A 23807-nucleotide genomic window follows, 5' to 3' on the forward strand; every position below is an offset into this window, starting at 1 on the left:
TTATTTTATACTTTACATTAAATAGATAGGGATGCATTATGGAGTTCTAAAGAATATATTTAATTACAACTATACAGAACTTGACTACTACCTTAAATACACAAGCACAAATACAAAAAAAAAAACTTATCGAGGGAGAAAAAACCCACACAATAATCACGATTCTAAAAAATATAAACCAATATATTTTACGGTGAGAATTTTAAAGGATCCTGCCAGTAGTTCTTGGTCTGTAGCTTTCAAAAAACAATATAAAAGCATTATTGGGAACTTGAGGGCTGTTAAAAAAATTTGTTTTAAAATGTTCTGTCAAAAGCAAGACTTAGGACCATATTCATATTTATTTCAGAGTTGGAGCAACGAACTAGGGTCAGGTTTCCCTGGTCCATCGTCTAACTTTACGCATTATGAGATCTCTAATAAAACTGATCCGGGGTCAGCACTCTTGCAGAGATGCTTGATAAATGCAGGCCTTACTCAGCAAAGTGAAAGCCAGGCTAGTATTTATGCAAGCAAACACATTAAAGGTTTAAGATTGAACAGATGCCCTCATCTCCCGTTCTGCTGAACCTGAGGTCACGTGCATGAAGTAATGGCTCCGTTCCAGGCCACCACTCGACCTGCGCAGAGGGCAGAGCAGCACTTCCTTGTACGGATATAAATAGCTTATACTGAGAAAACTTATACTGCAGGCAAACCTCACCTCTAGCTTACCCAACATTAATTTAACACATGACACATGATCGTATTTACAATGACACCTATCATATTCAGCTTAACGGACGTACTGGGAATTATAGGGGACGTTAAGGGTTTAGCCGGTCTATTTGTTTCAACGATACATCAACACTATTATCTGACCGCTTTGATCACCCGAAGCACAGACCAAAAACTGAGACGTGAACAGTTTGGTCTGCGGCTCAGATCAAAGCCCAAATGACTTCTGTGAAATAATCATCATCGTAAAATAGTCATGATACAAAATGATCTAGGATTAAGAGTTATACATTTACATAGATTTCTTTTCTCCAGTTACACGAATTGGAGCTTTCATGGTACAACATTATGAAGATAGAACAGTTATTAAAACAATTTTAAAAAACTTCATATGAAAAATAGAAGATGCAGTGAAAACAGTGTAAAGAATATTCCAGGGGTGTATTTTGTTTGTCAGTTTCTACTAACATTTTAATAAAATTAAAAAGACACTTCAGCAACAACTTGTGTAGAGTGTGAAGTTATGTTTGGTGGCATTAGTGTGTCCCCCAGCTACCAAACCCCCAGTACCTCACTACAACGGTCTGTTTATAAAGATTTAATGCCGTGGTTCTCAACTCCAGTCCTTCTTCCTCACAGTACAGATTTTTTTGTTCTTACCAGGTCATACAAAAACACATGAAAACAATAAGTCAAAAATAATTTTACTTTGAAAATCTGAAGCGTTCTAATTTGAAGTGCTCAGAGTAAAATCGTTTTTTCTTCAAAGATGCCATGAAATATTGCTGAGGGCAGACTGTAAAAGAGAGGGATCCAGCTTCGAGAAAGCATCACAAAAGAGCGGCCTGCAGAGGCCCGAGGTTGGAACAAGAATCCACAGCGCTGGTCTTCTGAGCAAGCACACGGTCCAAACGGCTCTGAGAGACGGTCAGGACAAGACCCACCTCTTTTCGACCGTGACTCCGGTGACAGCTGAGGACAGGAGCCGGTCTTGTAACCTAAAGGTCACGGGTTCAATTCCCGGGTATGACACTGCCGTGGTACCCTTGAGCAAGGTACTTAACCTGCATCGCTTCAGTACATATCCATGTGTATAAATGGATGCAATATAAACGCTGTGTAAAAACTTGTGTAAGTCGCTCTGGATAAGAGCGTCTGCTAAATAGCTGTCGTGTAATGTAATGAGAGATCCTTTTTGCTGTTTTCAGAGGGGGGCGTAGGAGGAATAGGCCATGTCCTGCGGCAGTAAATTAAAAGTCCTGCAGTGAGAAGGGGTCCTGCCTAACATTGGCCTGGCGATGGGAGCCGAAAGCAGGGCATGGTCCTGAGCTGGGTGCCGCTTGGTGAGTGTGATTCCACGGGCAGGCTGGTGCCAGTGCCCTCCTCCTCCCGCCGCCCTGCTTCACTGGGACGCCTGCGACGCGGGGTTGTCGCTCTTGCTCTCCTGGCTGGAGGGCGCCTTGCTGTTCCAGGGGCTGTTGGCGCCCAGCGCGGGCGAGCCGTTGAAGCTGTCCTCGTCGTCGATGCCGTTGGCCGCGTCGAACTGCGTGTTCTCCAGCCGCGTGATCAGCCGCTCGTCCTCGTCCCCGAACTCCCCGCCCATCAGCGTGGGCTCGCCCACCACCATCACGTCCTGCAGCAGGATGGGGGGGGGGGGGGCACAAACATTATCTCCCGAATTCCCAGAAGGATTTCAATTCACAGTTAAGTGATCAGGGTTCAAAGGACTTGTCTGAAGGACTGGCAACTACGTTGCCATGGACATGGACATGATAAAACGCACAACATGCAACAAGCTCAGAAAGAGCGGCACACATTAAAAAAAACCAGTACAGGTTTTTTTTTTTTTTTAAACTCAATTGCGTTACTAGCAACACATCACCGCCCGGCGCCGTAGGACGGATCTTAGTTTATTTTCCCCACCCCTGCATGTCACACCCCCTCCTTTGTAGTGGGACCAGTTTGTGTCCTCAGCAGTTCTCACAAAAACTAAAATGGTGAGCACAACAATTACCTTTCAACTTGCAGACTTTGAACTCATGAAAACGCCTTCCTCTATAACAAAAAAAATCCCAACGCTCGAGCGAAATCAGTGGTAGCTCCACCTATTCTTGGCGCACCGACACCCTCGTTGGCCCTTGACCAGATCACCAGACTCAGAGTCCCATCATGCTCCGGGCCCTGTGTGGAGGGGGAGGAAGGAGCTGGGATGCTTACAGGTACCTGGCTGGAGAGGGCGAAGCTGCTGGCCGGGCTCTTCTTCTTGCTGTTGCTGCTGGGAGCCCCGGCGCCGCCGGCGGTGCTGCCCCCGGACACCTTCCTCTTCCTCCGCTTGCTGGGCGCCTGCCTGGCGGGCTCCGCTGAGGAAACGGCACGCGTCAACCAATCAGACTCTCCCCCGGGCTTCCCGCACTGCCGCGGGATTGGCTCAAGCGTCCACGGGCCAGAATCCCAGCTAAAGCGCCAACGGTGCCATTTTATTTATGAATATCTGGAGTCAAAAACAGGTTGACTATCCAAAAACGAGAATGAAGCCGATTGTCACTTGAGGAAGGTTCAGATCAAAAAGTGAAAAGCAGGCAGGATTTATTTTTTTATGCTTTAGGGATAAATTTAAAGCAATGTGTGCGCACTGCAGAGTTTTAGAACATCTGCTCGCAGTCGCATTCTGGTGGCTTGCCTCGGGTGGGTACACCTTTGCACAGCGTGGCTGTTCTTGTTGAATCAGCAACAGTTGACTGCAGGCCGCAGTTGGCACTAGGATCAAAAAGCAACCAGTGCACTCATGCTGGCGTGATTTGACCTGAAGAAAAGCCAACATTCTAAATACCCTTTTGAGGTTTTCATTATATGTCCCTTGTGCATATACTTCACCAATTTGAGCATGATGGAGAAAAAAGGCTTTTCTACGGTGGCTGGAAGCTTCATTATTTAAATGATCAACTTGCACCCTTGTCTCAACAAACAAGCATTCACATGTTCATCAAATAGAAACTAAATAGGGGCTGTAAATCAATACATAACCGGAGTATGTGCAACGTAGCGGAGGCTACTTTCAGCTTTACAGTGATGCCTTCAGAAACCTCTTTATTTCATGGGTGCTTTAATAGTTTTGCATAACGCTCCTCTGGGTTTAAAAGTCAGAGATACTAGGACCCTGAGCGGGATTCCAGTGCCAGTATTTTTGTCTGTGGACTGTAGACATACCTTAACCTGAGCAAACATTTGTGCAAACATGACATTTCCACGACATTCAACAAAGTGCCTCCCAGCAACAGAGGAAAGCAGGTTCGCAAGAAAATACGTGCAAATACTTTGACTATTAAAAAAAATAGAAAATAAAAAATAAAAATAACTAAAAAACTATTAAACAGATACTTCTGAGTCTGAAAAAGGCTAATTATTATTAAAGTTTTTCATATACATAAAAAGTAAACGAGAAATACTCCAAGTATGTTTAGAAATATTCCACAATCCAACTAGGCCTACATTCTGAGAACTTCAAGTCGATAGGGGAACCAAAAAAATCTTTTTACTTATTGCGGACAAAAATGTTCCTTCAGCAGTGAGTTTTAATGTGATATGCCAACTATTTTTGTGACATTAAAACATTTTCCCTGCATTCAATCAACAATAGCACAAAGACCCTGTTGGTGCCAAAAACAGGTCTCAGTATTCAGTTACTTTACTTATCGGTTCTGGAACATTGGCCCGCATGCAACTTAACAACAGCTATTCTTCCATGGTTTTACATGCCAACTTCTGACGGTCAGCTCAAGTTCTAACAGGTTCAGACAGGTCCGTTTATGATGAACACTGAACAGATCCTACCACCCAACCCGAGTCTCTAATTATATAGCAATGGCCCAACGGTTTCTGGAGACGGACGTCTCAGGCTCTCACCTGGCGGGGCCACCATTCTCTGCCACTTCTGGAACAGGCAGGTCTTGAGGCAGTCTCGGGGGCTCAGGCTGTAGGTCTTGTGCCGGGACATCAGCTCCTGCATGGGCTCCAGGATCACACACAGCTGGGGACGGCATGGGGAGAGGAGCCCGCATTCCCCGCTTTAACAATGCGTCTCACAGACCAGTTTGGCACATTTTATTATGACGATAAACGCAGCGGGTACGCCAGGGGCCCGAGGGGCCGAGGGGCCCTTCAGTGCGCCTGCGGGACCGGGGACACTCACTCGGAGGTAGTTGAGCGTGGAGTTGGAGAGGCCGCATCTGGTGATGTTTTTCGAAAGCTGGTCAAGCATCGGGGGGTCTTGAGCCTGCGGAGAAGTGTGGGTAGGCACTGTTCAGCTCATTCTACGAGAAAAGGAAAAACCCAAATACAGACAATAACAAATATTTTGAGATCTTAGAATATCCGTTTTTATCTGCAGAATTATAGGTTTCTATCTGTAGGTGTCGTTTTGAGATAAGCTTTCAGAAGCTCAAATCCCATATTACAGCAGTGGTTTCTACTCCACCAATATTTAGCATAACAGTATATCAATAAAACATTACTTCTGCCATTTAATTTAATGAAAGGACAAAGAATATTCCAGAATTTTGTCAAATCAATCTGTAAATTTAAATTTAATTCCATCAGATTATGGATCCCCTTTTCTTCCCACCTCATTTCTTGCCCAAATCAAACTGTGGGAACGCCCCACACCAACATTTCCGTGTTCAGTCACTGAACTGTTCAGACAAGCATCTGATCCAATATATACAGTACACACAGGTGTCAGCTAGTTTCGGTGTGGTTCGTGTTGTTGAATAAGCAGAGGAAGAAAGTACCATTGCCAGTACCATATCTCATTTTCACTTATTTGGCAAAAATGGTTATAAAAAAAGATACCCATATTTATAGGCTATTGCCACGAACATAAAATGCAGCATAAGCTCAACCGACCATGTTAACAAGACAATACAGAGTACATCGACATAAATGAGCAATCAGGTTCGACGTGTTTTCATTAGCATTCTGCGTACATGCAAAGCAGTGCTTGTAACAGACGTTTAACCAACACCATTTTCCCCATTACTTACCGTTGTTAACAGTAAATCAATAATGCCGATTTAAACAACGTCATACATTTAAATAGCTGAATAATTCACTCATTGACTTTGCTAAGCTCTATTATTTCTCACTTTTCACCAATGTCCAACTGAAACATGGAACATGAAAGAGGACATTAGAACTCTTTGTGGAAAATGCGGGTTGAATGAGAGGATTTAAAGAGGAAGGGGAATTACATGCATGGCCAGGATACTGCGCGGGATCAGCTCGCGATGCTGCCGGATGCTGAAGTGCCAGGTTTTGATTCTCATCATGTCATCAAACATGAGCTCCAGGTACAGCCGGCCCTCCACGCACACCTGGGGAGAGAGGGGGTGACAAAGCAGGGTCAGAGGTCAACGCTACCCCCGCATAGGGCAAAACACCCAAACCCAGAGATGGTGGATGAGGAACAGCAGGAGGACAAATGAAGCAGGAGGAATAAAGGAAATTACATTCAAACTTAACCAACAGTACAGGCCAATAGTATTAGGACACCTGTAGTTTGTTTGAAAAAAATAAAAAAAACTTTTTTTGAAAAGACAGATGCACATCCTTTTAGACCAACAGATCAAATTGGAAAGAAAAAAGCTCATACTTTGGTTTGTTATTCAATAAATGTGCATATTAACTGAACTCTCCCCTAAGGTTTAAAAAAATAAAAAATAAAAAGCACAGGTGGCCTAATACTTTTGGCCTTTACTGTAAAAATAATTTTTTTTTTGGTTTGCTTCAGCAGGTATTTATTATTGACCAAATGCAAAAATAAACAAGTGTAAGTACAATAAAAAAAATTGTAAAAAGGCAGTATTTCCTGATAAATTGAGAACAAACAGAAACGCGCAAATCACTGTCAAATAGAGACCTTCACCTGTGTGAACATGGGCTTGCCGTTTTGAGTGACCATGGTGCACTGATCACAGTCCAGAGACACAAAGTTACTGTGGAAGGTCTCCTTGGGGTGCTTCAGGATGTAGTACAGCTCAGTGGCGCCCCCTTCAAAAATGCTACGAAAGTACCGCGGGATCAACGTCCGGCCAATGGCTGTGGAGACAGAGGGCACTCATTCATCAAACAAGACTGTTACATAAAGATCAGAGCAGAGGCATTTAATTTCTATCTTATACCCATTAAACTATTTTACTTCCCTACAACTAGTTGGTGAAAATGTAAATTCTAAAATTATATAGTAGAAGTCTCTAATCTATAATTTAAACATGCATGATATTACCCGTCTAACTAAATCAAATTTGATGATTCAGGAGATCATGCAAAGCAGTACTGTAGGTCAGCAACTAAATGGTTTCACCTTAACTTACATGGTAGTTTGGATATTGGTTAACATAGTTAACCTGCTCTAGTTCTTAAGTGATGTTGCATCTGAACTTGCTGGTCTGGAAATGTTGTTAGCCAGGGCTGATATTACTATTCACATCATTCTGGAGATGGCAATTAATTTTCTCCTATACGGTAAGTCTCTGGATAAGAGCTGATGCTAAATGTTGCTACATAATCATATGTAATGTAAATAAACAGGTTGATGAAGGACCCCACTCTGTCCGCATCATACTTGTGTTACACGCTACGTCTTACTGTATCGCTTGGGCCCATCCTCCAGACAAAAAGTGACGGTCAACATGGCGTCGTCCTCAAAGAACTCGGTAGTGAAGGCATCCCACCACAAATTGTCACAGTCCTGCAAAGAGGGAAAAAAAGACACTCTTGTGACTTCTGATGGGCTTTAGATGCAGAGGTGTATGGTCATCTCCACTGAAATCATCCCAGCAGACGTCTCCAGGTGTGCGAGCTCTCACCTCCGTCCAGTTCTGCAGCCGCTTGTTCAGCTCAAACATCCTGTAGTCTGATTGGTTGCCGTACGGTGTGGGTCTCCTGCGAACAGAGAGCACAGGCTCAGCTCAGAGACGCGGGAGCAGAGCAGAGATTGACATGGTCTTTCGCTATGGAAACCGCAGACCAGGGGCTTACAGCACTTCTGAAAATAATTCACATGAAAATTTATTTTCAACCAAACCATTGAGGTCAGGTTCTAATTTCTCAAACAGATTCCAAACTGGAAATACTGACCCAAGTAAACCACGCAGTGGATCCAGATTTGAAAAATATTTTAAAATGTACTAAAAATCACTGGTCTTTCGTAGAGATTTCTGACCTGCTGCAGTGAGCTCTCCCTTTTTGCACACAGTGTTGGATGTCACGTTTTGTTATCCGTCTAGTGGTACTTTCTTTTGTCACAATACAAATTGTTGTTGGTTACGTTAACATTACACTTACTGATTGCCAATGGGCCTTCTGTGTCTTCCTGGAGACAAGACATTGATGTTCTCCACTTCTGAACATCACTGAGTAAGAGAGTCTGCTAAATGACTCATTGTGATGCACCTTCCTGTTTAAACTGTGTTTGCTCCACTTAGCTTGGAAAAATAATTTTCTCTTAAGTCCTATAATCTATTTTTAAATATGCAAGTAGCCAGGCTTTGACTACTTCTATATGACAGATACCTTCTCTTGTATTCTTCCCCGAATTAATTCACAAACAAGATTGAGAAAGGAGCAAATAAGCAATTGACCTAACATCCAGTTCAGTTAAACTCTAAACGCAAGAATATATCAAGCTTCCTTCCTATCGCCCTTTTCCTCCACCAACATACATACTTCCCCAACATACTTCCATAACATACTTCCATGTATGTTACCGGGATTTTTTCAGCAGCTTGATTTCTAAACAGACAACGCGTCTACTAAATTGGTTCCGTTTATCCCAACAACATCCTGACATAACATACCCGTGTTCGGCGGGTGGTCAGCGTGGGGTGCTAGTTTCTGAAACTGTAATAATAATAATACTGTTTCCATCCAAATGTTTCCCAAATTTTAAGCAAATTTCCAAAAGGTCTGCTGAAGCGCAAATGCAAAATCAGTGTGTGTTTCCATCAACTACTGTTATTCAAATATTCTGAAGAAGGTGCAACAAGATTACATAATTAAGTGTGCCAACCAATGATGGGGAGTCTGCAACACATACTCGCTCCTGGAAGAGAGACCATAACAGCCATCTCGGTTATACATGGCTGTATACATGCAGCCCAGAGACATCAAAGAGGGAATTTGTGGGCTTTCTGGCATGTGACAGTAGCCCCAGTCACATATCACTCACTCTAAAAATCTGTTTCCATCACCCATTATCGCATCTTCTTATCAATACGTCAAATTTTCCACCTCAGTCAAGTGTAAAAACTTTTCTTTTCTTTTTTTTGCAGTATTTCACATTCATTGAATTTCCTGTGTTTCCACTCATGGTTACTTATGCGCAGATTCAAAATTTTCATGAATTGTTGGGCGGAAACCCCACTACAGACAGATGTATTTACTTAAGAAAACGCAGTGCGATTGCTCTATGTTAGCAGACACCGTTACTAGGGCAGTTGCCAGCTGACTTAAGACATTTGACATAAATTCCGAATGGAGCATCAGATAACCATTTGAGTTTTGTGTTCATCCACCACACCCCATTGGACATACAAGCCATTATTTCATACTCCACGCCCAACTTGACCGACTTCCAAACGTGATATTTTGACTAATACTGTCCCATGATCATGTGTACCCATTTGTGTCATTTGGTTTCTGAGTAAATACTGTTTTCATTTGTAGCAACCCCTATTGGTCAATTTCAAAATTCGTTTGGTTGGAGTGCTGGGAGTCTACCCTTAACATGATACATTAGGTTTCATGATGACAGCGCAAACTGTTACAGTTATGGTCAATATTGTCATAGGCAACACCTTTTATTTAAAGTTTATTGGTGAATGGTGGCCATGCTGCTTATCCAGTTGGGCCGGTTTATCTATCAAATGTGCATCTTCCAGCTATACAGCAAATTTGGTCCACACATAAAAGCCACAGGGGGATTTTATTTTCCCCAAACAATTCTAAATGGCAGAAAATCCATTCAGACAGACTTCAGTTGTGTAATTTGTAAATTTTTTTAACTCATTCAGGAGATTATATGCAGAGTTTCATGAAAATTGGAATTACAGTGTGGGAATTACTGCCTTTTAAAGGAGTCAAATTTGGATCTTTAATTCTAGCACCATCTAGTGACTGATTGGGATTAAACTGAATCGGCACCCAGTGGCAGACTAATGCTGGCCTTGATGATACTAAGTGATTTCACAGTCGTAGAAGTGGGTGTAACATCTTGCCTGTCACGACAGATGATTTGTGTTAGATTTTACTACGACTGCTCCAACAGGGGCAGTTTATTTTTTTCATCTTCACCGTTCCGACAAAATCAAACATGTTTAATATTATCGTAAGTCTTTAGTCTTGGCTCAAAAGGTTTGTGATGGTCCACAACGCAATTTATAATACTACACTGCCAACAGCCAATAGGTGCACTGTGTTTGACTGACACACCGGTAGTGACGAGGCTCTAGCCGACACATAGCGCATACACAGGAACTGGAGAGGGAAGGAGGGGCCAGACAGTGAAGCCTAGGAAGTAATGGAAAATAGCCTCTACTGTGCATGTTGAGGGCAAAAGAGCTTGCTGCCCAGTGAATTAAATGTAAAAATCCAAAGCGATTTAACAACCAACAGAAACCTCATTGGTCAGTTTTTTGTGATCATAAATTTCATTATGTGTTGCAGTTCATGAAATAATGGTTGTTTTGGGAAAATATTTATTCTAATTGTCGTATTTTTTTACATATTACACATTCACACAAATCTGCTTTTCATACGAAATGCAACGATCATCAATTGGGTCTCAAAATACCACCGGGAAGTTTCATTTTGCCTTCAAGTGACTGATATTCCCCATTCTATTTAATGGGAGCTTCAATGTTTTGCCCTCAACATATACAGTACAGGCTTGCTTCCTGGGCTTCCCCAGCTTAGGTTAGCTGAAGGTGCGCTTTCCTGTCTAGTTAAATATGCATGTCTATGAGTAAACATGGCAACGTCAAGAAAAAAGTACCTTATTGTGGGTTTCCGACAGGAAGACGAGGGCTAAGATTTAAAAAAAATCTTCAAAGAATCCTGCTGGACTCTTAGTGTGACACTACACATACGAAAACCGAAAAATCGAACATGCCCAGAAAGTGAACTATCCTTGTCACTAACTATTCCTATCCCTGACTTGACTGATGAAAAGGAGTTGTCAGTGCATACATTTACAATGTAATGTATTTTTTTTAATTTCATTATTTTCAGTAAGTGGTATGAACTTTACAAATCAGTTAAATTCAATACAATTATTGACTGTCGGACTCCTGAAATTGACAACTGCATGACAGAAATGGTAATAACCTGCAAAAAAAATAAAATAAAATAAAATAAAATAAAATAAAATAAAAAAATAACCTCATGAAACTCATGGAAAGTACGCTCACCCTAATCCTGGCTCCATGTACGTAGGGGGATACATTGGTGTTGGTCTGCAAAGAGATATTTGAGAGTCAGATCTCAAATGGAATCACACCCAGTCAATGAGGGTCAAGTCAGAATATGCATGCAGACCCAGAATGAATTTCCCGCCCATACTGTACACAAGTGGTCTTAAAACTCAGCCCTGGGAAGCCTCTGTGCATGTTGGATGGTATAAGTTTGCTGAAAACATATTTTTACTTATTTTAACAGAATGCAAGTTAAGTACAAGGCCATTTTCTTTATGGCAAACATTATGACACAATTATGCCTTAAAAGGGTACATCACACTTCAATAAACACTGAAAGGGTCTAATTAAGAACAACTGGCAGCTAGTCACAGCTGGGAACTGGACACAGTTCATTCTATTCAAGACCCGACTGCAACCGTCTAGCTTGCAACTGCTGACAGTAGCAGCAGAATGAATTCTGGATGTGCACAGAAGCATCTTATCTGCTCAAGTTCAAGTAAATGGGTCCAGATTCACTGGACAGCACTGCAGCCTTCAGCAAGAAGATGATCCCAAACATACTGCTAAAGCAAAAAAATGAGTTTTTCAAAGAAAAAACCAGGAAAACTCTTGACTGGCCAAGTTGTTCACCTAATCTGAATCCAACTGAACATGCGTTTCACATGCTGAAGAGAAAACTTAAGGCAACTAGCCACCGAGACAAGCAAGAGCTGATGATGGCTGCAGTATAGGCCTGGCAGAGCATCACCAAAGCAACAGGTCTTCCAAGATTTTAACATTCAGCGTACTCACCCCACATCTCGGTCCAGCATGGTGCCCGGGGGGAAGGCGCTACCGTTTGGGGGCTCCTTTGGAGAGTACAGCTTGAATGACTTAGAAGAACAGCCTGCAGAAGGAAAGCAGTGGAAAATATACAGGGTTAAAGAACTCTAAAAACCATTAGTTTATATATTGGTCCTCGCATTAAGAATCATTAATTAATTGGTCTCATTTATAATGTTTTAAGATATAACATATAACACCAGATAAAGCCATTTGTGTGTTGGTGTAACCCAGACATCTAGATGGAAAGAAATGGAATGTGTAATATCAGAAGTGGTTCCAAACCAAGCTATGAATCTCAAGCTGGCGGCCAGTAATATATGCCAACCATAAGGTCCTTTTCATGTTTCCCAATGAGCTTAATCCAAATACCCACACTAGGCATGAGCTGGACAACTTCTGGAATTTCCTGCACATCAAAATTTTCTTTTACATAGAGAGCTACACCCCCACCCCCATTGCCAGATCTATCCTTCCTAATGAATCTGCATATTCTATATTATATTCATCCCCACCCTCCTCCCCATGCCATGTACTGGTAATCCCAACTATGTCATAGCCCCCACTATTCATCCAAATATATTTATTTATTTTTTAAACTTCTAGCATATAAACAAATACATGATTACTTCTACACATCCTGTCCCATTGCATCACCTCCCGCAGTCGATTGCTAAAATTTTGTGTGAAAAGATTTCATTGGTGTTCACGATATTATTGGTAGCTCTGACAGCTTCCATTCGGGCAGCCTGCGCCGTGCGACTCTATATTCTTTTCAGTCTCTGACCTGTCTGCCCCCCAAGTCCCAAATTTAAATAATCCTGGGCTACCACAAGCATACGCAGTACCGCTTTGGTTTCAGGTGCAGCCCATCACGGTTGTACAGGTGATCCCTGTCCCAAAAGGTGCCCCAGTGCCCCATAAACCCGTAGCTCTCTTTCCTACAGCAGGTCTGTAGCCGTGTGTTAAACATCCAAATCAAACTTTGCTTCCCTCTGCCTGTACGTGGTACCGGTATTATTCCAGAAAAAACTACCGTGGAGGTTCTGCTCCTAATCTTTTCTGCTAGCTCCATAAATTGGATTGCCAGTTTACTAGCGACAAATCATTTTACAAAGACAACCACATGCAGGCAAGGGAGCTAGCTATCCCAGTCATGTTAAGGCACCCTCTTCTACTTAGCTTGTACAGTACAGTTAAAAATAGCACGCTATGCGTTAGCAACTGACTAAGGTAGCTAGCCATCTGAAAATGCAACCTGAAGTATCCCAAAGTCGAGCAACTGAACACCTGCAAAACATCTGTAACGTTACTAGAGTAAGGCTGCTAACTTCAATTTCTCGATTAGGTACATCGCTAGATAAATTACAATATCCTCCCACATTAGATTAATGCCTAACTATTGGGAAATCTGGTTAGACAATTGGACAAACTGGTTAATATTTCCATCCAAACACTAAATTGGCTAACGTTACCAGTCTAGCTTGCTATGTTGTTAAAGCGCACCCTTTCAACGAAAACTTCAGTTAAAAAAAATGTTTTTACACTAAAATTATCCCGACAACAGATTCAATTGACAACACAGATGGGCCGACTCAAAAAATCGCATCCCTCGTAATTTACTTAACGTTATCACTAACTAGCTAGACTGCTGGTGGTTGATAGATGCAATGCTAGCTAACTGGCCTAGCTACATATACAAAACAAACCATATCTGTTGGCTAGCTAATCTGGTTTTCCGTTCCAATTACAAAATGAATGAAAAGTACATTAGCAAATATCTCACAAACGGTGAATAAATAATATCAAAACACGATCTGCCATCTTCTGATTAATAGACAGTTAGCAATCCGTTCTAACGTTACTAGCCTATTATTGTAACCAATTAGCCATCACGCGAGTTTTCCCGGATTAGGCCCTCACAACACCGCTCAACTCTAATGCTAGCAAGCTATTTGCAACAGCAGTTCCCAGAATTTTGCTTATAGGCCAACATAATTTCCAAGCAAAACTGTTTTAAATGAATACGCAATTCTGTACAACACAAAACCGGAAATAAAAAAACCTAAATTAAAGGTACCAGAATGAACAATAACGTTACCTGCACGAGCTCAAACAAGAGACTGTAGCTTTTTTTGGCAAAATTTCAATGGTCGCTATCCAATTCCCCGTTGATTCAGTGCACTGAGGTGGTGGTGGTGGTGGTATCAACAATTGATGTTCTTCTTAAAAATACAGAGCTAACGTCGCGTTAACCTATACGGAGAAAATTACGATGATGAACCCGTTAGCAGTACTATTACGCTGGTTGTGTTATACGGCCTGGTCTACGAGTAAAACCCAGGAGGTATAGCGCCCAAACAGCTCTTTGTTCCTGGATGGACATGAACAGAAGCTGCAGGACCTCCTTTCTCGGTTTTCATTCCCCCTACTACTCTTTAGAAACGACAACCCATTCGAGGTCTCTTCTCTCCACAGAATGTGAAGGGTGGGAGGGGCGAGGCAGTGTCAGAGAAGCACCTGTAAGTGCGCACGATGAGTGCTGAAAGAGCTTGCTGCCCATTGAATGTAGAAAACCAAGACGATTTGACAACCGAAGAGCTCATCGGTAAATGTCTTGTGATCATAAATTTAATTATGTGTAGCAGCTTGTGAAACAATCATTGATTGGTCCAGAAATTTTGCGAGATGATGAAATTTGAATACCCTTTTAGAATAGAAATCCTGCCTTCAATCTGTTGTCTATATCTATACCCCAGGGGCCGATGTACAATACAACTGAAACAAATGTCCAGAAATACTGCTGATTTGTACAACTCACCATAAGCTTCTGGAGAGGGAAGATGGAAGGAACATAGAAGATGACCATCTGGTCAGCTTAAAAATTTGTGAAAACATAACAAACAGATCCCTACACAGCACTCCGTAACACAGCTCCATCCCTGTAGTGAGTTGCCATGCAGCCCTCCAACACAGCCCTTCACCTGCAGCAGGTGCCCATGCCTCCCTCCAACACGGCCCCTTCTGAAATCATACCTCCCTCGGGGGCTGACTGAGTGTATGGGCAAATCCCTAATTATGATATCTAATATCACCATTAAGCTCTTAGAAACCTCCACAGATTGAATTAGCCACTCAAAAAATTGAGTCCCAGTGGGTGCTGGGTCAAAAAAAAATGTAAAATTGGCAGACCCCTCAGATCTGTAGTCAAATGTAATTTGCACCAATCCTATCAAATGTTCTTGTGCTTGGATTGAATCTGGGAACACACAGAAAGACTGTATTCTGCCCGTACCTCCCCAGGTAGATTGGTTAAGATGAAAGGTTTTGGGTTTGATTCCTTGTTGGGGGTGCAGCCATTGTACCCCTGAGAAAGGTGCTTAACCTGAATTGCTTCAGTAAAAATGTACAGCTCTATAAATTAATTGTAGCCTATATAAAAATGTGAAATGTGTATGTTGGCTCCAAAAGCACAAACAAGCAAACTTTCCCCTCAGAAGCCTTAACTGCTAAACACCTCTCCCCCTGCTATCTCCCCAAACAAAACTAAAGCTACACACAGCAACATTCATGATTCCGGACTGTGTTGAGTTCCTTGTATTTTTAGGGAAAAAACCACTGCATCTCGTAAAAACGCGCAATATAAAACCTGACCAAGAAAGTACTGGATTTTCTGTCAGAGATTTTTTTAAAATCATTTCAACAGCTCTAGGCATCACTGTTCTGATTTGCACAAGGGCCTGAGCACCCCATGATGTGCCTGACCGACAGCACACTGAACTCACCAGGGCAAGCACAGCCTCCAACAGACATCTTCTCACATGTTTGGCCCTACTCCGCACAGAATGGCTGCTTCTCCCCCACGTTCTGTCAGCATGGGCTTCCTCTCAGAAGGAACCGGAACTAAGGAGAGGAAGGGAATTAATTTAAATGATTAAATGAGCTCTCAGAAAAGCAGAAAACCTGTTATGTTATTCTAGTTGACCTCTGAGACATTAATATTCAAATTGCAATACTGGTAGGAGGAGAAAATGCGAGAAAGACATGAGCCCGTCAAAGTTACCTGAGAGACAGATTTCAGAGACTATCAGCCATATGAAGAAGGCTCCTTTAAGGATACGCTGACTGTTTTTGCTCTGGCTGTGCTGCAGGACCCGAGGTGTTCGTGGCAGGAGCTGGGGAAGGTTTGGGGCCTTTCCTGAGCCTCATTACCACTCCAGAGTGTCACAGTCAGCTGAGCCCCAGAGAGCAGGGGCTGCCCGGCCCCTCCAAGTAGCGCTCTCTGGGCTTCCCACACGGCTTGAAACGGCTTGCAGACCTCTGCCTCATGCCACCGCCACCACTCTTGCCTTTAATCTCTCTCTCACATTCTCTCTTTCTCAAACATACCCTTTGCCCACCCCATCACCACCCCCCTTCACAGCAGCTGTCTTCCATGTCATCCTCTTGATTCCTCATCCCAGCTAGGGTTCACCTTGCCTCCCACACTTAAAAATCCATTCGAGGAATGCTCGCCCTCTACATAAATGAATCTCACACTTGGCTGATCCCCATAAGCATTCTGTCAGCCCTCTGGTCTGTTCTCAATCCTGAGCTCTTGAGAAGGGGCGACTGCAATTACAGGTCCTAATCTAACCCATTGCAAATACAAAAAGAACTAGCCTTTATTAGCCTGGCCATTCCTTTACTTAAAGAAAAATGCATTGACAAAACTATAGATTAAAAAAATAACACAGACTGCTTTTTATTTCACAAAATACTACCAGAGAATTGCCTATGGACATAGAGGGCAAACAAAGATTATCATGTCTTACATGCTGTTAGACACATTTCAACAGCCTCCTATGAGGCCAAACTTGCACCTGCCTCTTTATTTTTACCCACAAACCACATGCCAATGAATCGTTACCATGAGCAATCATTTGTTACTGGACATGTCTGCCTCAGTTCTGCTTCCTCTTAAGGATAGGACAGGGATATGAAAGAGTCATTTGGCAGAGAGAGATTGTGCAGCCACTGAAAAGCCTCTCTCATCTAATGGCCCTGAAGCTGTGAGCCAGAAAAATGCACTTCCCATTGACTGCATCATTTTCTCTCTCATATGTACATACTTACTTGTAGCCTCACTAAAAACAAAGATCGCTGTCTTTCTTTCTGTGTTTGGGATTTACATGCAGTAGTTTCAAAGCATTGGATCAGAGCACATATGCAAACACACAAGTGTCTGGCATATGTACAAGGTTCATGGACACACATGCATATATAAACAGACAGTTCCACAGATTGAGCAGCAGGGTTATATGGAGAAAGCAAATGCTCTGCATGGGTACCAACAACACAATTTCTTAATCTCTCTTACACACACACACACACAAACCACGGTGACATTAACATCACACAATTCTACCATTCACAGGTTCGAAAGCATTATGTAAAAGAACCATCATTTTTGCCTCCCCTCTACTTGCAATGTATCAATCATAGTTACCTTTCTCCGTGCGATACAGTCTGCGTTGTGTCTGGTGCACAGACGTGTGATGAGTGTGTGTTTGTACTGAGAAATTCAGCGACGGCAGAACAAAGGAGAGGAAGCGAATGTGTCGGAGTGTAGGAGGCAGGAGAGTGGAATAAATATGACGCAGAGCCAGAGCAACTTCTCCAGCCCATGTACCCAGAGAGGGCACTGTCGCCATGGAAACGGCAGAGCAGTGATAGAGCGGGGCACACAAGGCTTCGCATTATTCCGTCTGTGCTCCCTGGAAATGCAGAGCGCGGGGAAGCAGGGCGAGCAGGCGGACAGGCAATCGGGCGCCTCCCGACTCAGTTAACTCCACAAATGCTGAACCTTGCGCTGTGTCAGGTCTACTGAAAAACACATCAGCCAGGACACCAAAAGCCCCAGTAGCACCGAGCAGCCGCACGAGCAGCACTGCATTACTTGCAATCTGTCAAAAAGGTACAGAAGACGGGGGAAATCAGAGTTTTCTGAGCTACTCAGTTGTAACACTGCATTATTTATTACCTGATTCATTTATTTGGCCATCTACGGCTAGCTGAATTGCACACCCATATGTTCAACAGCATGTAGGCTATGTGTTCCAACATGTTATTTTAACACTGAGTAGGTTCACAAGAATGATGACACAATCAATCATAAACTCCTCCTCCAAGCGACAGGATGTTGCCATGATTTCTTCTTTTCTTCCATCTTTTTCAGATGGACTGACTCATGTGGAAGACTGAAAAGCTGTGTTGTAAAAGTTACAAATGATCTTTACCATGTCAAGCCCATACAGTTCTATTATCTGCTCCAAAACAATACAACATGAAACAGCTGGGCTATTAGAAATGCCTGTACAGCCTGAAGACACTTACAATCCATCCAGGATTAAATGATTAGTTTAACTGTGGGGGGAACATGAATGAAGAATCACATGAAGAAGGATTTTGTTTTGCACCAGATAAATTTATTTGTTTCCTTTCTGTTACTGCAATAAAAATACAAAAATTTGTAAGTGACAAAATTTGACCAATATCCTTCCAGGTAAAAGACAAGAGGTCTTTTGAAGAATTGCTAATTCTCTGTACAATTATAAATATAATTTTCAAAACATCTCAAAATAGAAATTATGATAAAATACCTAAATATGGCAGGACATGTTCAACAGGTAAATATAAAACACATTTCAAAAGCAATTTAAATCAAAGAGGGAAGGGGGAGGTTTGTATCAAACTATGTACAATTCTATACAAGTCACCAACACCTAAAGTGTTATGTGACTTTAATAGTGCATGTCCATTCTTACAAATGCTATGGGGTTATACATATGCTTGAGAATGCTATAGGTTATAGATATTTTGAGAGTGTTATGAGGTTATAGGTCACCAGCTTGTCCATCATTCCCTCCACCAGCAGAATTTCTTACAAGGTTAACAGAGCAGAGGAGAAAACACAGAGTTAAACCCAAAGGACTCGAACACTACCACTGAATGTTTTCATGTTCGGAAAATTAATAAGCCAGTATTATGAGCAATGTTTTAAAAAAAGCTGAACATCAGACTGCATAAAAGTGGTTCCCTGTGCCTGCAGTACTGACTGCATGGATCAGAAACTTAACCATGGACACTGAGCGTTTTGAGATAGTAAATGCAAGTATTCACCATCTTAAATTTAAGGTACTATTCCTGCATGCAGTCGTTTTTATACATTGTGCCTTTTACAGTCTTGCTAATAGTCTCTGATCAATGTTTTTTAATCAAATTTATATGTAGTAAACCAGGCTTGTAAAGATATGAATTTCAAAAGCATTAATGATTGGTAATCAACCATTAACCTCAGAGTTCTCAGACTTCACCTATGGCCCCACAATCAAAGCAACCTATACACACTTTACAGTAAGAACAAAGAGACAAATATCAAACGGGGAGAAACACAGTAGCATCACTTAAAATGTGCTTTAACAACACAGAACAGAGTAGAACAGAATATATCAGAGTAGGGCAGAGATGACAGCACAGGAGTTTAACAGCACAGGTCAGCCATTTAACCTCCCGTGTGATGGACTTGGCTACTCCTTATCTCTGGGGAGGGAGGCATCCAGCTCAAGTCCAGGTCGTGCAATGACACGGATACTTGCAAACGAGTGCTATACACGGGAACTGGGAACATGTGAAATGTAATGCATCGTTAAGGTATGTTTTTTTTTTTTCAGTGCAAGACTGGATGCCAAGCCTCCCCTAATGTGCAGGCTGCTGACAGCGTATAATGCAGAAGCACTTGGCATGGGTCAGCAGCAGGACTGCTGTTACACAGCCATGGGTCTCAGGGGAATGTCCTCCATGCAGGATGATGCAGCAACACAAGGCATTTTAAATGAACAGAATTTTGTGTTGTACTTAGCAAGTTTTCATTTGACAAGATTTCTCAGTGCATCAAGTCCAGTTACCAATGTTGCACCTGATATTTATGCAGTCTCTCTGTCAAAGTAAATAAAAATAAAGCTTTTTTGGGTATTCTTTTTTTTTAATGCCGGTCTTGTCTCCAGGGAGTCTTGTGCTAAGAGATGCCCCCTGTCTGTGGCTCAGGCGTGTTCGTGACAGACTCAGACTGGGGCTGCTGGCTCTCCTGGCTGCTGGATAGGGTGTCCTCAGGCAACGGCTGCCAGAAATGATGCAGTTTACCCTGGAGGGAAAGCACACCGGCCGAATCACCACAAAGGGTCACTTCAATAAAGGGGACCTCCACCCAAAACTGATCCAATTGGTACGTTCCGTCGTATATAATTACATGTGTCAATGCCACCTCTTTCGCCCGTGTGCGCAAAAGGGAAGTGAAGCAAGTGATGATGTCACTGGGATTTTAACCCTATTTAAGTGAAGGTATCTTTAATTTGCGATTACTGTAATGGTGAAAAATCTACAGTTTGCTCCATTTTCAAAATAACAGTCACAATTTTTATGACATAACTGAAGGTTTTGAGTATTGTTTCAGTTTAATCTGAACGGCAGCCTCACCTAAATTTTCTGAATCAGTTCCCTACAATGGGAAAAAGGGGAGGCATTCTACCCAGGTCACATTGTTTGGGGTGGGCTTCTGTACATTTTCTCTTGATAATATGTGACATGTTAGAATGAGATCGATAAATGATTCTTAAGGTGGTTGCCAAAATACTAGATATTGATTTTTTGGCCGGCATTCCCTAAGGAACCAACGACTCCCACAGCAACACAGTCACAGCAACCTGCCTAAACAAAACAATGCCACCAATTTAAAGTGGAAAATAATAAAAAGGTCCATTAACCATAATTCATGCTCTTCATCGGAGGTGCAAAGCTATATGAAACAGTGACATTGCTCAAAACAGCATTCCAATTACTTCATGAGGAGGTCCAAAGGCAGGTGCATTGTGGAAGGCACAGAAATCAGTGAACAGAGTGGAGCACCATACCTGCATAGGCCTGGATTTATGAAGGAGAATCTGCCATCTGGTATAGATCCTGGCAACAAAGTCCTTCACCTGCAGAAACCATTTCCATGGGCGTTAAAGCAAGCTACGATGGTGATGCGACTCTTTCGAGGAAGAGAATATCCATAAGGTTTCATAAGAAAGGCAAATAAAATAATATCAATAACAACTTCTGTCTTGTGTCCTCAAGACTGAAGGCTCAGCCAAACTGCACATTCCTGGAAAACTGTAATTGTTGTCATTAAGCAAGTTGAGAAAATGAGAAAGTTATGTTATGCAACAGTATTTTTATTGTTTATTTTGATAACTATAATAAGCCATTCTTTCTAAATGTTTTTATTAGTTTACATTATTAAATTATGTTTTCAATATTTTGATATTCAACTGCTTAGCTGCCATGCTTATTGTATATATAATTTCATTATTATATTTTTTGTTTCTGACAAAGCTGACATAACTTCATTTGCTTTCATAAATATGTCCGAATAAACAACACATTGTAAAACATGAATTGCTTTGTTGACCAGCTGGAACATGGTCCACGGTCTTTGGAAATAAGCCCTACGGGACCTTCTGAAATCCACCCGCGCCTAGGGGCAAACGCTTATTTCAGGCAATTTGCGGACGTGAACCGAAACAAAAGTGGAATGCAATATATTTAACAGTTTAACAAATATATACTGCCATAAGCACATCATAAGCACAGTCATTTCCCAGCAGGTGAACACAAGGATGTCAGCTATAATCCTACAGGACCAGTTAAACAGCACACAGTACGTACACAACCTCACCTTCCCTGCCTCTATACCAACACATTTCTACAGTATAGTGTTACTACACCCACCTTGCTTCTGTACAGCCACTTCTCTCCCTCCCTGATGTCACATTTGATGTACTTCTCCAGTTCAGCAGAGAGCAGGTCCAGCTGGTCCTGAAACAGGACGGGAGACTTGTGTAACTGCACGCTTATTTAACACACAGCCGTGCAAATTCGGCGGCGTATTGCGAATGTAACGGTACGCAAGATATAAAATTGTGACGACCCCGCCAACAACGACCCGACCACACCTACTGGGCATCTGCAATGCAGAACAAAGACAAAGACAAGCAGCCAGCCCAACGACCAAAACAGGGGGGGTCGTCACAAAATGAAAATGTACCTTTTGGTCTGAGGGGAAAGTGTCAAAGTTTGTTGCTTCATTTGTCAAAGCCAGCAGACTGTAGCACAGGTAGTAAGCCTAGGGAAAATAATTTCAAATAAGAAAATTAGAGTTGTGCACAGGACGATGCACAACTGGCTCGAGTGTCATCCAGGGGAGGGATTCAGTTGGCCGGGAGGAGAGCATCACATCACACACCAACACATTTTATGTTCATTCTTCGTTCAATCGTTTTTGCTTTAAACTATTTTTTTCATAGATTTTTCTACATATAAAACATATATCCAAAACTAAGTTGCATGATGTAGTAGTCTTCAACAAAGGTATTCACTGTTTTAGCATAACAATAAATAAGATGTTTCAACATGCAATCTGTATATGTTTCATTTTGTTTTTAACATGTGGTCCTTACATGTTATCTGTGCGTAAACCCTGGTAGTTATTGCATGTGATCTGCACATGAACCCTGCCTTGTTTAACACTGCTGTGATCTGTAAGTGATCCGTCTCTCTAACCTGCTGGTCCAGAGAGACAGAACAGTCTTCCTCCCCTTGATCCTCCGTCGTCTTCACCGAAAAGAGGGCAGACAGCAGTGAGGACGGCCTCATCCGGGGCAGGTACTGCTGCAGGGCCGACAGCTAAAGACAGAGAGAGCTCAGGGTGCCTGTCCCGCTCCCAAACACACAGTGCTACACCACCTCACCTGCACTGTCCCGCTCCCAAACACACAGTGCTACACCACCTCACCTGCACTGTCCCACTCCCTAACACGCAGTTCTACACCACCTCACCAGCACTGTCCCGCTCCCAAACACACAGTGCTACACCACCTCACCTGCACTGTCCCACTCCCAAACACACAGTGCTACACCACCTCACCTGCACTGTCCCACTCCCAAACACACAGTGCTACACCACCTCACCTGCACTGTCCCACTCCCTAACACACAGTGCTACACCACCTCACCTGCACTGTCCCGCTCCCAAACACACAGTGCTACACCACCTCACCCGCACTGTCCCGCTCCCAAACACACAGTGCTACACCACCTCACCTGCACTGTCCCGCTCCCAAACACACAGTGCTACACCACCTCACCTGCACTGTCCCGCTCCCAAACACACAGTGCTACACCACCTCACCTGCACTGTCCCGCTCCCAAACACACAGTGCTACACCACCTCACCTGCACTGTCCCGCTCCCTAACACGCAGTTCTACAGGAGAGCCAGTGCCCATCACAGCAGAGGCACACTGTACTTGTCACTGACACAGACTATGACTAATGTAGGGGTAACGCAACAAACTCCGGCCCACGTGAATCTACCCCACCCATGGTAAGTATTGTGGACTCATAGTCAGTCAGTGTCCCCATGGATTTTAAATCTATTTACAACGCAGTCAGGAATGTGGCTCGAGAGCATCTTGATTTAAAAGTTCGCACATTAAGAACTGACACATCGGCCCTCTAGTGGCGCAGTCCGGACAGCGCTATCCACAACCGACGCTCGCGGTTCGAATCCGACCGCCAACCTGTCACACATCTCTCCCTCTCTCTCCTCCTAATTCTTCCTGTCTCTCTACACTGTTCTATCAAATAAAGCCGAAAAAGCCCAAAAAAATAAATAAATAAATAAATATATATATATATATATAAACAAAAAAAACTGACA

General features: G+C 42.6%; 1 protein-coding gene across 3 annotated transcripts; it reads right to left on the reverse strand.

The window, feature by feature from the left end:
* Window positions 1–1186: 1186 nt before the first annotated feature.
* On the reverse strand, window positions 1187–17639 carry LOC135244668 (LIM domain-binding protein 1-like). 3 transcript variants are annotated; one of them, XM_064317145.1, is made up of 12 exons: window positions 17497–17639; window positions 15794–15911; window positions 11979–12072; window positions 11181–11225; window positions 7581–7656; window positions 7360–7462; window positions 6638–6810; window positions 5964–6086; window positions 4907–4990; window positions 4621–4744; window positions 2941–3077; window positions 1187–2350 (listed from the first exon to the last, which is right to left on the reverse strand). In XM_064317145.1, the coding sequence occupies exons 2-12, from the start codon at window positions 15819–15821 to the stop codon at window positions 2120–2122; spliced, it is 1218 nt and encodes a 405-aa protein (XP_064173215.1). In that variant the 5' UTR covers window positions 15822–15911; window positions 17497–17639; the 3' UTR covers window positions 1187–2119. The 3 variants fall into 3 exon arrangements, with proteins under 3 accessions (XP_064173215.1, XP_064173214.1, XP_064173216.1); XM_064317144.1 differs by having other exon boundaries at window positions 2935–3077; XM_064317146.1 differs by lacking the exons at window positions 15794–15911; window positions 17497–17639 and adding an exon at window positions 14110–14572 and having other exon boundaries at window positions 2935–3077.
* Window positions 17640–23807: the final 6168 nt, after the last annotated feature.

This window comes from Anguilla rostrata, chromosome 18 (assembly GCF_018555375.3).
Source record: "Anguilla rostrata isolate EN2019 chromosome 18, ASM1855537v3, whole genome shotgun sequence".
NCBI lineage: Eukaryota > Metazoa > Chordata > Actinopteri > Anguilliformes > Anguillidae > Anguilla > Anguilla rostrata.

Excerpts from the sequence above, each read along its gene's own strand:
- LOC135244668 (XM_064317144.1), bottom strand. The coding sequence starts at position 15,821 with ATGTCTGTTGGAGGCTGTGCTTGCCCTG. Across the intron at positions 6,811-7,359 it reads GGATGGGCCCAAGCGATACA|CCATTGGCCGGACGTTGATC; the intron begins GTAAGACGTAGC and ends CTGTCTCCACAG. Across the intron at positions 4,991-5,963 it reads GCAGTATCCTGGCCATGCAT|GCTCAAGACCCCCCGATGCT; the intron begins GTAATTCCCCTT and ends ACTTCTCCGCAG.